The 17,452-nt window shown below is 46.7% G+C and overlaps 1 protein-coding gene across 1 annotated transcript; it reads right to left on the reverse strand.

The window, feature by feature from the left end:
• Window positions 1-3,272: 3,272 nt before the first annotated feature.
• Window positions 3,273-7,416, reverse strand: SOX4 (SRY-box transcription factor 4). Its single transcript, XM_085607047.1, has one exon. The coding sequence runs from the start codon at window positions 6,681-6,683 to the stop codon at window positions 5,490-5,492; it is 1,194 nt and encodes a 397-aa protein (XP_085463173.1). The 5' UTR covers window positions 6,684-7,416; the 3' UTR covers window positions 3,273-5,489.
• Window positions 7,417-17,452: the final 10,036 nt, after the last annotated feature.

The following is a 17,452-nucleotide window of genomic DNA, read 5'->3' on the forward strand; positions in this document are numbered from 1 at the left end:
AATTGCATAGCTAAAAACGTTCTCGCAGACGACTTTTGACATTGTGTAAAATGACTCAAGGCAGGAAGAATGCTAGTGATTGAGTTTCAGCACACAAGGGGTCCTTTTTTTTTTTTTTTTAAATACTCGCACTTTCCCGGCTGTGTAAAAAAGAGAATGATGTCATTGCAGCAGTTTGTGCTGTGTTAATGAGATAGATGTCTGAGGTAGCCTGGCGTGCCAATAAGCCACAGTGCCTTCTGTTTCTCGAAAATGACGCAATGCCTTGGTGGAGGCGCAGTAGGCAATAAACTATGTTCAGTCACTGAAGCAACCACACAGCACGCATCGGCAGAGCTACCAGCGGTTGGTTTGCTGGTATTTTCATATCTCTCCGCTGTGATTGGGTTTTGGTAAATAATGACTCGTTAAAACGTGGCGCTAAATGCGAGGCACAGAAAAGCTACCAGGTGATGTGCAGACTAAGAGAAGAGGTGTGTGTGTTTAGTGCCATATCAGTACAGGACAGGAATAACCAGATTACCTCATCGCCATGTACTGAGAACTGGCTGTGAAATGGGAGAGCCCGCGTTGGCGCTGTTTTTGAAACCCACCTGACAAAGGTCAGCTTGGTTTGAAGGCTTTGGACGGAAGAACAGGGCATGAAGATACCCTTGAGCTGGTCTGATTGGCCCCACTCCACTCACGTGGAGAAACATTGGCATGTGGTCGTGATGGCGAGCTCCCACCTTCCTAGGGTTACCATTTTTACATGTCTATATAATTTTGGAGTGTGTACAAACCACTCTATTGCCCAAACTGTCCCAACCATATCGAAATATATATGTATCCTGTGACTTGGCAGGGTTCCATGGGCACTAATGCATACACAGAAAATGGAGCCCCGTTAACCTGCTTTGATTTCTTTAATAATAATTTTAAAAAAAAAACTGTCCCACGTGAGGTGCAGTAGGTGCCTGAAATCTCTAGGCCGCTGAATTATTGCTGGTTCCAACCCTCTTTGCCCCGATACCCTCTCGCTGCTTAGCTGTACCCATCGTGGGCCCGGAGGCTATTGCATGATTTATTAGGCATCTCAAATCCACGTGTTCCAACAGAAGTGGGTACGGCCTGCACTCCACTGGCGAGTTCAGCTTTAGTCCTTGACTTTGAGTGTACAGCAGGTCATTCGTGTGCGGAAGAATAAAACACCAGTATAGTCTGTAGAATGGGAAAAGGCCTAACTCCTGCGGGGGTGGGGTGTGGGGCATTGATATAAAAGTTTTTTTCAATAGTGTGATGAACTAACTGCACCTTCACTTAACAAGAAGCAATTAACAAACAACTCGAGACGGGTTACTTACAGGCGGGCATGCGAGTGTTGCCTCTTCCTCCACAGGCCAACAGGGAGAACTCTAATCCTTCAGGACTGAGGCGAAACATACTCGGCTTCTTTCGTGTCACTGGGTTATCTAAAGCAACCCGGCCATGCAGGCCTGGCTCCGCGTGTTTATTGACCTAGTGCTATCTGACACATTCCCCCGTGTGAATGGAATTGATTCAGACAAGCAGAGTAAACACGCCTCTGTGTTTACAGTGTCGCTGGGAGGGCGGACGCAAATATTCAGACCCTTTCACCAAAGAAAACAGTATCCTTTGCGGGGAAGGCCTACTGCTCCCACTTCAATGGTTTGTTTTGGGTGCCATGGGTAACGTTCATTTGGAGGACATCGCTAGATGTTATGGTATTTAATGGTGACAAGACACAGCTGCTCCAACACGTACATGACTGGGGTGTAGTTCAGGGTCATGTTGCAGGTTTGTGGTTGGTTGCTTTGAGTCTAGTCTAGTCTCCAAAGTACCTTCATTCACATCAGGTAGAGATGTTAGCATACACGGACATTTCTTCCAGCAATGTGGTGCATCAGAAATGCTAGCACTAGAGTGCCCATTATCACCAAGTCTTAATGGCCTTTCAGGAGATCTTGAGTGTTATTATACCAAACTAAATGGTACTTAAATAGTCGACCTCAAAAAAGCCATTTCATCTTTTCAGGGGCACCTGTCAAAACAGCACATTCCCCCATTGTTTTGTCTTAATGATACTCCTTTTATCGACAAAAGAAAGATGAGAGGTTGAGCGTGTCCGGCTAGGACCTACCTTCACCATGCAACATCTGCCCATGTCACCACTTGACAGCCAGCCTCAGGAGCAGTTCAACGGTGTGCTGGCACAGGGCCCGACCCTCTGCCCCCTGTTCTTTGAAAGCAAGTTCCTCTGAGCATGCCTGAAATGGAGCATGGTGGATTTCTCAATGGGTTGGTATTCTACGGCGATCATTCATTCATTCCCCTGCCACCTCCGTCTCATTGTGCGTCCCGCATGCTGCTAGGTTACATGTGGTGTATTTGATTTCACGCCCCCCACACACGAAGACGTGCCCGAATTCAACCCAGTCAGGACGCAGCATATGCGTACCACACCAGACAGCACCTCTAGGTGAAGGAAGCGATGAACATAATTGACTCCTCTCACTATAATGTGGTCGTCACATGAGGTTGAAACCCAATCTGGAAAAACACACACCCGAGGTAGTCAAAATGAATGGTTAGCTCGGATGTTGGTGTTTTTTTAAACTACTGCTATAAACCACGGGAATGCGGAGACTTCTAGGAACAATATCGATACATATCCATGACTACCAAACCCCCAGAGGCGCCGACCCCCACCACCGCCCAAGCCCCCTCCTGCTCCGCAGAGGTGTGCACCTGGGCATTTCACAACAGGCGCCCAGATGCAAGACCAGGTTATGCTTTTACATGGTATCGAACCTCAATGACCTTTTCATTTTCCTTCAAGGAGGACAAGCGTGGCTAGAAATGGCGAAACTGCTATATCTGCAAGGTCAGACCACGCTGACACGCCCCCATCAACCCCCATCCAGTCTGCTCTGCAACGTGCAGACCCAGTCTGCCCATCGCTGGTGCCCACTTGCAGCCTAGCGCCGTTGTAGTCTCCGTGAAGAGTTTGCTAAGGTCCCTCATACTGTACTGGAAAATTCCTCGAGAGCATACCGCATACGGCACGCGCGCGCACAGCCACCCTCACACCCATTACATCATCGCCTGCCAGTCTCCTCAGCAGACACAACGCATGCATGTCTGAGTGCAGGGCTGCACCCTGATCAACACGGCGGGGGAGCTCGCAATTATGAATGCACCTACTCGCGGACACATTCGTGGGAGGGGCAGAGGCAATATACACAAAGCATCAAACCAGTCGCTTTATAGGGTTCAGTTCCAGCTGATTTTATTTCCTTCTCGGAAAATGGTTTATTTACAGAAAGCATTAATCTGACAGGCAGTGAACTTGACATAAGCTGGCATGGCCCCCTCCCAATGGTTTGTGGTGTGGTAAGACACTAATATTCTACACAGCATATTGCACAGGATGGATGATTTATATAAAAAAGTAAAAAAAGAATACCATAAGCAGATCTGCCTTCACAGGCAGGTGTCCTAGCAGTGCCTGTCATGTTATATTAACATACATAAACACACAATCTTCTTTTTTGCTTATTATAATACAGACTTAAATGTACAAAGATGTTTTCACTTTCTTGTTTTTCAATCTTAAAACACAACAGCTATAACCTGAATACATATGCTATCGTCATGCCATAAAAGACTAAAAACAATTTATATTTTTCAGCGACAAGTAGAAAAGGATTAAATAGTCAAATACAGGAATGAAAACGCAGTACATAGTGTCGCAAACTCAAATCGGCATTAAGATAGATCCAGTGGTTTAAACGGCACGTCTTCTTGTTTGTTGTGTGTATGTAAAAAAGTGCAAAAAAGATGTGGGTTTTGAAGTTTAAAGCTACAGGATCCCTTGTGCTGTGTGGATGCGCCAGCTGCTTTTAAAGCGTTTAAAACGACATGTTTAAGTCACTTTCAGAGGGAGTGTTGTGAAAAATGTCCAGCTACAGTGCATGGATACTGCTATATGTGTAAAGGCGAGCAGTGGCCACCGCCGGGAAGGGATCTTGTCACTTTAAAGAGCCTGCAGATCAAGTGTTGTAAACATGGAAAGAGACGCCAGGCGATTTGTGACATACCAGACCCCGGTCGTCTCTTAGTCCCCAGAATCAGGAAATCCAAAACAGCAATTTACACCGATTTAACACCCCTTTATAGATCTGTTTTCTGTTTGTTTTTTACAAAAATACACTGAGAAAATAATCAAACGTTTTCATCTCTTCTCTTTTTAAAAGTGTCAAAAGTCTACATTTAAATATAAAAAATTAAAAGATAAAACTCTAGCCCTTCTGCGAAGGAGACATAAATGGGGTGCGGGTTTTATACAACGAGACTACCAAACAAAATTTCTTTAAAAAACAGTCAAATGTTTGGCCAGTATATAAATATGTCCACATAACATGGCATTTGAGTACATTAACGAGAAGGAAAAATTACACGAGGATGGAAATCGGTGTGGCAAAAAAACAAGTATTTTCGATTACACCTACCAAGGAATAGCACATACATACTCTGAGAAACATTTGGTCCTGATTTCCTTTTTAAAGTCCAGCACAGATTTGAGTTGCGTTTGAATCCTTTAAAGAGTTAAGAGCGGAAAAAAAGCTGGTGATTGGTGTCTGTAGGAATCAAACATAGCGCCATCTATCTGCGTATTACCCTAACACTATTTTTAAACTGTTCAACAGTCTCGACAGGAAAAAATCTTCGAAAGACAGACAGGATAACATGCTAAGAATAAACAACCCACCAGCGAAATCATCCGGCGCGATTCAGAATCAGGGAAAGAAAAGGTGTGAAAAAGAATCGCGCCCCTTTCCTGTACCACATAAATACGTTAAATTGGCGAACTGGAAAAAACAGTCTCCTTTGCAAAGTTTGTTTCTTAGTGTCCAGAAAAGTCATTGATACAAGAAGAGGTGGAGCAAGAAAAAACATACGCGCTGCCTTCTCGGTTAACGTGCAAATCCATCTCAGTCTTTATTATTACTTTGTATTTCCCTGCCTAGTTTCCAGTTTTAGAGGGGCGATTACCAGTCCTCCTACGCCCTCTGGCCCCTGCTCTGGGAGGAGCAGTCATTCTCGGGAGAGTGGACCCAGCTCCCTTCTTCCACGGGGCAGTCCCTGCCATTAGAACTCTCCCAAGTTTTGGTCTGGACTCCTTCAAGGAAACATTGTCTATTAAAAACGCAAGTACTAAAGAAAACGTAGCACTGCTTCTTTTCTGGTGGGCCCCAGACACCTGCCCGCAAAGTGCCGCCCTCGCCCCCTCTCCAGCCCGTGTCAGGGAGCCGGCAGGGGTGCAGGGCGGGCGGCTGGCTCTTCTCGCCATTCCCGCTGTCGAAGGCAGAGCGAAGTCCCTTTGGAAACACAAAGGTGGGTCGTGCGGGGGTATAGTGTCGCCCCCTGTCCCCGGGTGGGTTCCTGGCTGTGGTGTGCGCGCGGCTGTGCCCTGTCCCGCCGGCCCCTCAGTAGGTGAACACCAGGTTGGAGATGCTGGACTCCAGCCAGTCCCCGGAGATCATCTCGCTCACCTCGGGCGTGCAGTAGTCGGGGAACTCGAAGTGCGAGCCGGCGCCCGCCTCCAGGCTAAAGTCCAGGTCCCGGTCGAGCGCTGAAGAGCCCAGGCACATGCTCTCGAAGCCCGGGCTCGGGTTCAGCTCCAGCAGCTCGTCCTCCAGCTCCTCGTCGGACGAGGACGACGAGTAGTGTGAGGAGGCGGACGACGAGCAAGAGGCGGTGGAGAAGGAGGTGGAAGGCGCCGGGGACGGGGCGCGTAGGCTGCCGTCGCCGCTGCTGCTGGTGTAACTGTGCGGCGAACCCGGCGAGGCGGATCCGCCGTCCTCGTCGTGCAGCGGCGGCGGGTACTCGTCGTAGAGGCTGAGGGGGTCACCGGGGTCGGTGGGGCTGCAGGGGCCGGCCGGCACCGCCATTGGCGAAGACGAGGTGAGCCCACTGCCGAAGACGTAGAGCCGCTTGGGCTGCGACGGCTTCTTGTCGGGCAGGCGGCCGGTGGAGCCGCCGCTGCCGCTGGAGGAGGTGGAGGAGCAGGAGGAGGTGCGAGACTTGTACAGAGAATGGTGATCCAGGCACAGCGGCTCGGGGTACGACCTGCCCGGCTTGGCGTGGTGAGGCTTGCCGGTGCTCTTGGAAGAGCCGCCGCTGCTGCTCTTCTTCACGGCAGGCTTGAGGCTGTTACTCCCGCCGGCACTGCACAGCTTCTCCCCCGGCTTGGCGGCCGGGTTGGCTGCCTTGACCTTCTTCCGGGGACGGTACTTGTAGTCTGGGTAGTCGGCCATGTGCTTGAGACGCAGCCGCTCGGCCTCGCGGATGAAGGGGATCTTGTCGGCGTCCTTGAGCTGCTTCCAGCGCTTGCCCAGCCGCTTGGAGATCTCGGCGTTGTGCATGTCCGGCGATTGCTCCATGATCTTACGTCTCTCGATCTGCGACCAGACCATGAAAGCGTTCATGGGCCGCTTGATGTGCCCGCTTGGGGTCTTGCACCACGCCGGGTCGTCAGCTTTACCCCCGGCCGAGGCAGTGGAGCCCGGGGTCGGAGATTGCGCCACCCCCAGCTCGATCATCCCGGTGCCGGAGTCGGACGAGTCCCCAGCCAGCAGCGCCTCGGTGCTCTCGGCAGCGGCGGTGCTCTGCTGCACCATGGTGAGAGCGATGTCAGGATTGCGAGCCGGGCTGAGCACAAGGGTGCAGTCAACAAGCGGAGGGTGCAGGGGCTCGCCCGGTTACAGTCACTTCACAATCGGTCGTTTCAGGTTACGGTGGCAGAAGCCGGCGATCAGGCATAGGACGAAAGGACCGGCGTCTGAGGATGCATCGGTGGCAGTTGCAGGCTCCCGCGCTCTCCTCGAAATACCCAAGTAAGTAGACAGTTTGTGCAGAGATCCCTGCAGCCCAGGCCTGGACAGTCTCTGTGCCTGAGCGATTTGTAAAGTGAAGTCAAAAAAGAAGAAAAAAATCAATTCCACTAGGGCAGGATTCGTTTATTGGTATATTTAGTGGGGGAGTTTGCTGTGCCTGAGTAGACAGCTCCTCACGTGTGAGCTCCTTGCATGCACAGGATGGTGAGCTGTTGAGGTTGTGCTGGCCTCTAGCTTTCGGTCTGACATATATCCTGCCTCTACAGCTGCTTGAAGCGCTCCGGCTGCATGCCTCGCGTCGCTTTATCCCTTCCCCAGGCGGGTGCTAGCCAATCAGTCGCTGTATCCAACGCTTCTCCGCGCTGAGCCCCGCCCTCTGCCGCCGCCATTGGCTCGCAGCCGATGCAATAATAATCACCGCGTGCAATGAGAGGCTCTGGCGCTGACCTCATTCCCAGCCACAGAGCAAACTTTTTGAAAACGGGGACACGAGCGGCGGCTGAGATTTCTTGGTTTAACGTGAGCCTATCTGGGGACTATGGACGCCGTCTTGGTTCTTCAGGGGAGGATGTACGAACGTGTTAAAGGGTGGGGGCGTGCTCTGTAACCGGAGTCGGGGTGAAGGGGAGGTAAAGGGGGCGTGCGCACTGTACATGGACTCTTGCCAGAGCCTGGAAGCCAGAGACCGTGCCTGTCAGGCAGCAGTGACGGGACCCGCATGCCCTCCTGCAGCCCTCACTGATCAAAAACAACAGAAGGGCAGCGGTGCCGGCGCCAGGGTACCACGCGCTGTTATACCAGCTCCCTTGTTCCTTGGTTCTGAAGAACGTCCCGTTTGTCCTCTCGCACGTAGTGACCCACGGGTTTTCTGCGCAAAACAGTGCACACAGGGCGCTTGTTGCTTGGGACGTTATTTGATCTGAGAACTCTTGAAGATCTGTTGACCACTATCTAAGGTGACAATACCCTCATCATCATCACACTTTTGGAATCGCATGCCACTTGCCCATTCTGTCCTCCGCCCTTTATTTAAAATCACATCGCGTGTCCTCAGTTGTTTTTTAAATGTTTAAAAATGCATTTATAACAGCTACTGGCGCAAGTGTTTAATGCCACGTGTGATGGTTAAATGCTGAATGACAATCACAGACTTGTCTTTGATACACCGTTTTTTGTTCACAACGTAAAAAGGAAATGCAGTACAAAGTAATGGGTCTCTGAACCTTCTATAGAATGGCGATGCCGAGACCATGTTTTGAAACTAAATTGTAAATCTGTCATCACTGCCCTAGACCTCTGAATCTTGGCTAGGGATTGGTCGTTCCCCTATCTAGTCCGTCCAACTATGTCGCAGTACCCCTGCTCTCAGCAAGTTCCAATGCAGAGTAGTCCAGGACACCTCTTGCAGCTGTTAACATGCAGCGGAGCAGTGATAACATCCCCAGTAAGGTCGCGAATGGGTTGGGATGGACACACATTTGGTTTTGGAGCTTCCCAGAGCACCTCAGCAACCGTCAAGCTTAGATTGGGTAAGTGTTCGGATGTTTTATTTCAGGCGGGGCGGGTAGTAGTCCCGTCGCGTTTTCACCCACACTGCTCTACGTGACCCTAATTCGTGGGTCATGCCTTAACATTTCCCCATTTTCAGCCAACTCATGACCCGACGTTAAAACATTAATACAGCCCACTGCATTTCCATAGGCAGGTGGGTACATCTGGGTGCTTTCTTGACCACTCCGAAACGTGTAGCGTCGTGCTAGTGCTCTGTGTGGACTTTTTATCGCACCTCGTGTCAACTTTCTGGGCAGCCGTCCCTTTAAGGTGCCTTCCTTGCCTTCGCGTCCCCTGGGGACAGGTGTTTTTGTCTGTCGCCGTTCCATACACTTCCTCCTCCGGCGCGCGCAGCATGCCCACTACAACAGCGGACGCCAAGCACGTGCTGCCCCGGCGGCTGCGCGCGGCGCGGGCGGGGCTTGTCACGCCGCTATTGTTTACTAACGGCGGTGGGCGGAACCCAGGGGCTTGTCAGGGTTGTGAGGTGGTAGCTGGCCATCCAAGTCTCCTCCCACGGGGCGGGACCTGTGCCTGTCTGGAGGAGGGGTTGGCTCTATGGGGCTGTACTCCGGCGCCGAGGTCAGCACCAGTCATTTACTGGCTAGAGGGTTGCGCGTCGCCCAGTACGGACCAACCTTCGTTGTGTATGGCACACACAACTTCACACTCTTGAAATGTAGAATAATCTTCTCGTTTCGAGACCGCTGCGCTGGTTGGCAAGCAAGCGTTTTTATTCGACGAGGGGCTTCTTAATTCGACGCCCGCGGCACGCGCCCTCCAGACAGCGCCTGTAGACAGAGCCTTTTCTCCGCCCTCGCCGCGTGTCCTGAGCAGGGTGACAGTTCACACGAGGCTGTGTTCGACATTGGCGGAGGAAGAGGACGCTGGGGGGCAGAGCTGCGTCTACCTTCCTGTAACCACTGGGTGCAGGCAAGGCGAGCACAGTCGACTGAGGTGATATAGGCTCTCTGCACCTCGTCTGCTCTGCAGAGCACCCAGTACGAAAAAACGTGTTTTCTCTGTATCCAGTTCCGTGCAGTATCTTGCTCGTTACTCCACAAGAGGGCTTGTGACCCCGCTAAGACAGTAATACTTTTTCCCCTCTGTAGTTAGCGAGTCCGACTTTAACTGGAGAGCCAATAGAATTCTGTTTTTTTTTTAACTTGAAAGTAAAACACGATAATGATTTTCTGTGATCGCGTGTGAAGAGTTACAGGACTGCAAGTCACCTCATTCCACTAAAGTAACTGCGTAGATAAATATTATATGTTTATTTTTGGGAAATAAAGCTTAGTTGACCAGGTTGCCTGCTGCAGAGATCTGTTTGTAAGCTGGCGACGGCTGTCCACTTCTTCCGCAGGTTGGGCAAGAGTGGACAGTCTGTTAGTGTTTCCCATTAGTTGGATGAAAGCAGGTTTAAATTGCATTTATATAGCTCTTATTACCCCTGAGGAAAGCAAAGTATATCCTTTGTGGCCACCGCACGGAAGTCTGCCACTAGTAACAGGGCACAAGCAGTGGTCGAAGTAGGCGTGATCGGAGGAGCATGACCTGCCCATACTTTTTTAGTTTAAAGAAAACCGTCCCCCTTACTTTCTGGAAAAAGATAACCTTTTCTGGAACGGTTAATTACCAGAGTTGAAATATTTCAGATGAGGTGTAAGGCAAGGAGTCTCTTAGCTGTGGAAGGTGAACAGACAAGAAAACAGCCCTTCTTGGCAGGGTACCTGATTGCCTTTAAGATATGTAAATGTGCACAACGGGTCAATCTGCAAATGTGAAGGGATCTTGGAAGCCTGTATTGGCTTTAATTAATGAAATCACTTGACACTGCCCAATGAGACATTTATTCCTTTTTTAGGTCTCGCCTAGGCAGCGTTTAAGTTATCTCTTCAAGACATGCTGTATTCAGGATATGGGCATAAAGCTCAGTCCAATTTCTGCCCATCTTTTTAATTGGCTCCTGTCCCTGTCCTTTGTAAATGGTGACTTTTCATTGGTCAATAGGCTTAGTAGTCCCCCCCCCCCTTAGTACAGCCTTATCTCTTCTTGTAACCTCTCATGAGGACCCCTCCGCCCGCTACATGTGTTGTTACTCCCTAGGTTTTAATTACAGCCTCAAGCCATTATTTTCTTATAAGGCTTTAGGCAAGACACACCCTTGGTCCTAAGCTAAGCTGGCAGTGGTTACTTTGCTCATTAGAACATCTCACATTTATATGAGACGTCTATAGATTTCCCTTCATCAGCTCTACACAGAGTACAACCTAAGCCGAAATTTAATGTAATCATTCTTTTGTCACATTTAAAAGCTGCTAATTGTATATATTGACATAGCTATTCGAATGTACTCGTAGTACTGTCTTGCATGCAATGCATTATGGGTATGGTGGATTTTCCGTATCTTCTGCAGGGTGCAGTACCCTATGTGACCAAAAGAGGTCCGCAGTGCTGGAACCTTGCTCACTAGGGTCCTTCTAGGAGCAGCTTGTGGTACTGCACTGAGACATGTAGTGCTGGTGCCTTGCTCACTAGGAACATCTAGGATACCGTACTGCACCGAGACAGGCAGTGTTGGTGCCTTGCTCACTAGGGACCTCTAGGAGCAGTTTGCAGTACTGCACCGAGACATGCAGTACTGGTGCCTTGCTCACTACGGACCTCTAGGAGCAGTTTGCGGTACTGCACCGAGACATGCAGTGCTGGAGCCTTACTAGGGACCTCTAGGAGCAGCTTGCAGTACTGCACTGAGACATACAGTGCTGGTTTCTGGCACACTACACAAGCATTTGCAATGTACTAGGTCTTGCATTACTGAAAGTATGAGCTATTGGTGTTGCATTATTATTTGCAACGCTAATACCTCAAACTATCAGTAATTCAAGACCAATTGCATTGCAAATGCTTATAGTGATGTTGGGAAGGAGTTACCAGTTGGTATGTGAACTGTAATAGTGCATTTCCCACTGATTAACTTAACTTGCATTTATTTTACATTTAAGCATGTATATTTTATATGTACATACCCAAAGATGAAAAACCTAAAAAAAGTGACAGAATATTTTGTTTTTTAGCCACGCACATGAACCCGCCTCCACACCACACCCCCATTGTACACAGGATCACAGTCCCCTTACTTTTACTAATGCACTACGACCACTGCGCACAAGTCATACTGAGTGCCTCCATGAAATTTGGGGTGGAGACTCTTTAAGAGGGCTCACATTTTTTGTTTGGCCCCTTTCCCCTTGCAAAAATGCATTGAAAAACACTCACTCAGCTTTGAGAGCAAGATGTATTACATACTTTTCCTGTTTTTCAGTGTCACAAGCTGAGGTACAGGGCTTTTTTAACACAAGAAGCACAATACACCCCAAAAAATGGAAATTAGGCTGCAAACTGGATGTCCTCAGGCTATGCGATCGTCTGAGAAGAAAGAAACAGTGACCCATTTATCCTTCAAAGGATAGTTGGTATCCTGAGAACAGGAGGTTAACTTTTAACCTCTCTGTGTCTCACGGGTGCAACAACTCAAGATTTCCAAGAGGGCAGCAGCCCCACTTGAGAACAGTGAACCACGGATGTCAATGTACTACTGAGAGTGTTGTATTTCTGGTTTTACTCTGTTTTGTATTGAGGATGGGGTGTCAGCGATAAGATTTCATCACATCGCTGAGTACTTGAATTACCCTACCAGCGTGACAAGGTTAATAAACCTTCAATAGTTTCTCTTAACCAAAAAACGGTGTGGTCTACTTTTGTGTTGTTGCACGTATAATCATTTCAATGGTTGGTTTGAAATGATGAACAAGTCTTGGTGTGGAAAATCTAAGGTTCCAATACAACTAAGGACATGCCAGACTTTCTCTTTCTGCAGCTTATATAATCAGAACTACAGGGTTAAGTATTATTAAACCTGGACATTTCATGGCAGGCCAGCATTATATGCAAGAGTTTGGTTGGAGCAAGGGAGAGCCAGCCACATGTCATATGTGCTTTTTTCAGTGTCAGGTCTAGTAGAATCGAGAGGAGGAAATGGGTGGGTCATCCAAAATATTGGACATAGAGGCCGACTAAATTTAGAGTACATACAGAAGCAATTGACCCAGTCTGAATGTAGTGCGAATAATTGAAAGGGATCTTTCTGGAAAAACTTTTCTTGTTAAGACAGTTAAACTCCCAACCGTTATGCACTGAAAAAATGCCTCTTAAACAATTTGTATGTCGCCATCATTAAAATGTTTTTTGAGGTAGATAATCCTTACTTTTTATAATACTGAACATTTAAGAAGAATTTTAGCCACTGTTTCCGAATCTATAAAGATCCATTTCTGCAATGTTCTTCCAAGCTCTCTCCATCGCTAAAAGTGGAGGTTGCTCCAGCCATAAGATCATGCTACCACACACTACTCATCACTACAGTTTCTTACGTTTGACCCCCCCCCCCAAAAAAGCGGTGTTTCTTTCTCAGAACTACAAAGATGCGCAGCCTTCGCTGCCGCTGGGTTTACTTAATAAGAAAGCACCAGGGATGTTATTGAAAGAAGCTTTTTAATTTGTAATGTTGTAATGTTGATTGTTTGTTAGGTTTCCTTGTCACTAAACCTTTCGATTAAAATGTGCAGATATCTTAGAAGGCAGTCTGGGCACTTTGAGAAACCACTCGAAATCCGGAGTACGACTAGAATACGAAGTGACTACGGTACACTAAAGTGTAAATTAAAACCATAGTTTGCAACGATCTTTCTTGATTAGAATAGTCTTCTTTCTGTTGAAGATGTGAATGGATTGCGGTTGGATCGTCTTGCATTTAAAAAGTGAAAACAAGTTATGTCCATGAGCTGAGTTTACCACCAAGATCCACCAGTAGTATTCATCCAGTTCAGAGCGTCACGCATGTAAAGTGGAAGAACTTTCACCTTGTATGTTTATCACTGGCGAGACAGAACACCCGTCATAACTATGTCTAACCCTTTGCTCTGTGACTACTTTTACTCTTTTATAAAAAATAGCTATTTGAAGCTGGTAAAATGAGAAAAATATCAACTTCCCCAGCCACTTTTGTGAAAAATTGATTGCTGAAATGTGGCTTCTCGCATACATAAGGGGAAAAAAGCTTTTAGCTCAGCTCATTGTGTGCTCCTGTTAGTCATCAATAAAAATTTGCAACAACCTATTAATCCCTCATAAGCACATCTGTGCACTGAGTTCCAAAAGTACTGTGCATTAATACCCCAAAGGTTTTTGAAGGAAAGAGCCAGTTCTACAGCTTCAGGGTGATGGCTCCAGAAAACAAGAATCATGAAACAAGACAAAGCGGCAGCAGCATTACTGAGGACCGCAGGTAAGTATCTGGTACTAAATACGTTATTAATGAAGCATGACTTGCAAGAGCAACCAACAATTATCTTGCATCTTATTTTTGTTAGTTTTGGATTATATCTACTACCGACATACTGCCAGACCGAAGGACAACCCACCTGAACCCAAAACTGGTTTGTCTAATATGCAAAGCCACCAGAATAGGAAAAAGGTCTAAATACAGTCACCCTTCTTAACCAGGTCAGAGGCATGCAAATCCTGGGCTACCCCTGCCCTTACAAAGCATGGTCCCAAAAACCATGCTGTCTGCTGCATCAGTGAACAAGTATGTGTCCTGTCTGGTCAGTCTTTTAGTCAGGCAAACAATGCTATCATTGCAATACGTGAGGAAAATATGCCTAATTGCCTAAGTCCTCCCTAACCGCACTGACCCAGGTTCTGTGATGTTTTGCCGTCAGACTAGACTTTGCCTGGGCATTTGATTTAGAGAAAGGATGGCCCATAGAGAAAATTTAGGCAAAGTTAAGCTGGCAAATCAAAGCCTGGAAGTGGTCTTCAATGACCTTTTCTTTCTGCAACCATATGTTGTGCATTGGATGACCTCCATTGAAACATCTCATCCATAGGCAGATGAAAAAACCCCATAACAGTATTTGTCTCAATACCAATTGAAAATTAAGCAAGATGCTGGTCCTTTGGTCTTTTTTTGTGTACATGGTACGCCTACAAATGGCGTGACGTGCAAAAGTAGATAGGGCCTGTGTGTATTGCTCAGAAGAAGCTGGAGTCAGGAACAATACGTTCTATTGAATCACAACTTTCGCCTTGGCTTTAGTTTTAAAATCCCAAATCCCAGAATGTTCTAAGTGATTGAAAAAATGTACACGAGACAGCACAACACGCAGGCATACATTTGTCAAAGAAGTGTTTGCCATCAAACTGGAAGCATAACAAATGATAATTCAAATAATGAACTTGTTATAGTTTAAATGGAGATTCAGTGTCAACTTTGCCTAAGAGTGTTTTCTTACCTAACTTCTCAAGCATCACAACTGCCTATCTAATAATGACCCGTGCTGCAAAGTAGGGGGATCCAACCAGATCCATTTCGGCAGATATTTCTGAGCCAGCTCTGGGATCCAGTTGATCCAGGGACACCAGCTTAATTTGCCCTGGTGTCATTTTCTGGCACTGGCACATAATTCAGCAGCACCTGCTTATTGTCTGCATTGCATTTGGAGCAGCAACTTGCAGGCAGTGAGGGGGCTTTCTTATTTTCATTTCCAGCGGGGCCCAAAAGAAATTCCTGATTTAAAGGTCCATTAGTCCTTTTGTTCAAGAATCACCCTGGCTGGGAGCTATTTGGAGCTTATTACCCAGATGCCAATGCATTGGAAAGAAACAAAGGCACACAGCTTATCACTTTACAAGTACATTAGAGAAACTATGATGTGGAAGGAGATTTTTTACTTTGTTCAACCCCCATTGTAAAAAAAAAGTGCATGCACTATAAGAATGCAAGATTTATCTGTATGAGTAATTACATAAAATAATTATTTAAATGGCACATACATTTTTTTATTAGATTCTTTTACAGAGCTATTCATCCCAGTGTAGGATGTCGGCACTGTACATCCCACATAGGTACAATCAATCAGACAGGTGTGTAAATCTGTATAAGAAATGTTACAAAAGACATTGAGGTTAATAAGCAGTGGTGGCTCCTCTCATAAGTCGGTGGAGCATCTCCCCACGGCTTTTCAGCAGTGCAAAACAGGATAAATAAAATGGAAATAACACAATGTTATTATCATTTTATTTTTCGGTGTGAGCCAGGTTAGGGCAGGGCGGGGCTGGGCTGGGCTGTCAGAGCAGGGGAAGGAGAACATGTGTGCGCTTCAGGGCGCATGACGGTTTGGCCAGCCGTCTTGGGCTGCCAAACAGTCACGCGCACTTAGCACGTTCTCCACTTGGCTGTATTTCACAGCCTGGGCGGAGAACATGCACAGGCTCCCACCTCCTGTCTGAACACCGAACCAGGCCGCTCAGTGAATCACAACGCTTCTGTCATGCTGGTGACTGCAGTGTCGCGATTGGCTTAGTGGAGCTTGTATGCTTCCTGCTTCTGGGAGTCAGAAAAAGAAGTAGAGAGACATGCCCATCCCCCCCCCCCCCCCCCCGACTGCTGAGGTCAAAATGAATGGGTCTCTTTGGACTAGTTCCCCTTTGTGTACCTGTCCCAAGCATTTACATACTGGATCGGAAGTTGTTTTCAACCAAAAACACAATCATATTTCATACACACTGGTCACCAAATTCAGCTTGAACTCTTACTATTTTGTTAAGGTAAAATGGCTTCTCAGAAGCCAACTCTGGGACCTTTGTCAGGAAAACTGACTGATAAATTGTGAAGACCTTAGTCCAAGGAGTAGGCTCTTCAGCTTTGGGTCTGTGCTGCCTATGAATATGACATCTGTAGGAAATTAGGTTATTATTTGAGGGGGGGCAAGTACCCACTTCAAGTAATATTCTCAATCATTGTCAGGGTAAACCCTTAAAGTCACTAAATTCCCTGAGCTCCTCCCTCTGGCAGCAATGGCACAGTGCAGACAGGCTTAACATAGCGCAATGTGTAATGTATTTATATAGTAATAAAACAGTAATAAAGTTGAAATGCAAACCAATAAAAGCCCTAAAAGAAATTAGTAAAATTTAAAATGCATATTGACAAATATTCAATAAGGGGAACCAGAGATATTAATTTTTAAAGTTGGAGGTGAAAATAGTGCCAGGAAGCACAAACTACCAATAATAGTCCGTGGTCGCGGTGGAGAGGATCTAGACACAATTTGACACTGACCATGATGATTCATGGGTCAGATACACCAACTAGGTTTGTCCTAGGCAAATAAATCTTACCATCTGACTTAAGCCCATTAAGTCCCAATTCACCATACATATACATATATTGATTCATATTTTCCATCAACCATTAATCTGTGCGAAAGAATTGCAATTCCCTGCCCTGATTGAAACTGTTGTATATTTCCCTCAGTTTAATGATCCAGTTTGCCTTGAGTTATATGTGTGCTTTGGCCTTTTCCTCTAGAGGTACATACTCACATGCCCGAAATGCATCGGGGACATATTTTCAACATGTTGACCTTCTGATACCTGTTAATACGGCTTCACCGTTTTTTGAAATGCTTAAATGATGGCTGAATATTTCATATGACGCAATATGAAAAAAGGAATACATTTCCATTTTTGAAGATGACACAACCTTAGTTGGAATTTTTGAAAAACGATTTTCATCGCCCGGAGTGCTTTAGATTCATACCCTTCCCGGGGGGTTTCCTTGAATGTTAATGGTTAAACAGCATAAGTGTAGCCAACATAAAAGGATAACAATGTAATGTAGACCACCATGAAGAATATTTAATTGTAATGTAATTGTGATTCCATTTGACTAAAGCTGTCAAAAAGTCAGTAGGACGACAAATGTGTTGACTGTTTGATGCACAGGTATTGCCTGTCTTCCTGAGGAACTATATACTTGATTTCAACTCTAACTCAACAGCAACATTACTGATTTGAGTGCTCCAATATCCATTATTTATCATTATGAATAGCAGAGACCTTGGCGGAAGCTATTTTGTCACCCCTATGTAGCGTGG

The sequence above is a fragment of the Triturus cristatus genome, chromosome 5_2 (genome assembly GCF_964204655.1).
Source record: "Triturus cristatus chromosome 5_2, aTriCri1.1, whole genome shotgun sequence".
NCBI classification, from domain to species: Eukaryota; Metazoa; Chordata; class Amphibia; order Caudata; family Salamandridae; genus Triturus; species Triturus cristatus.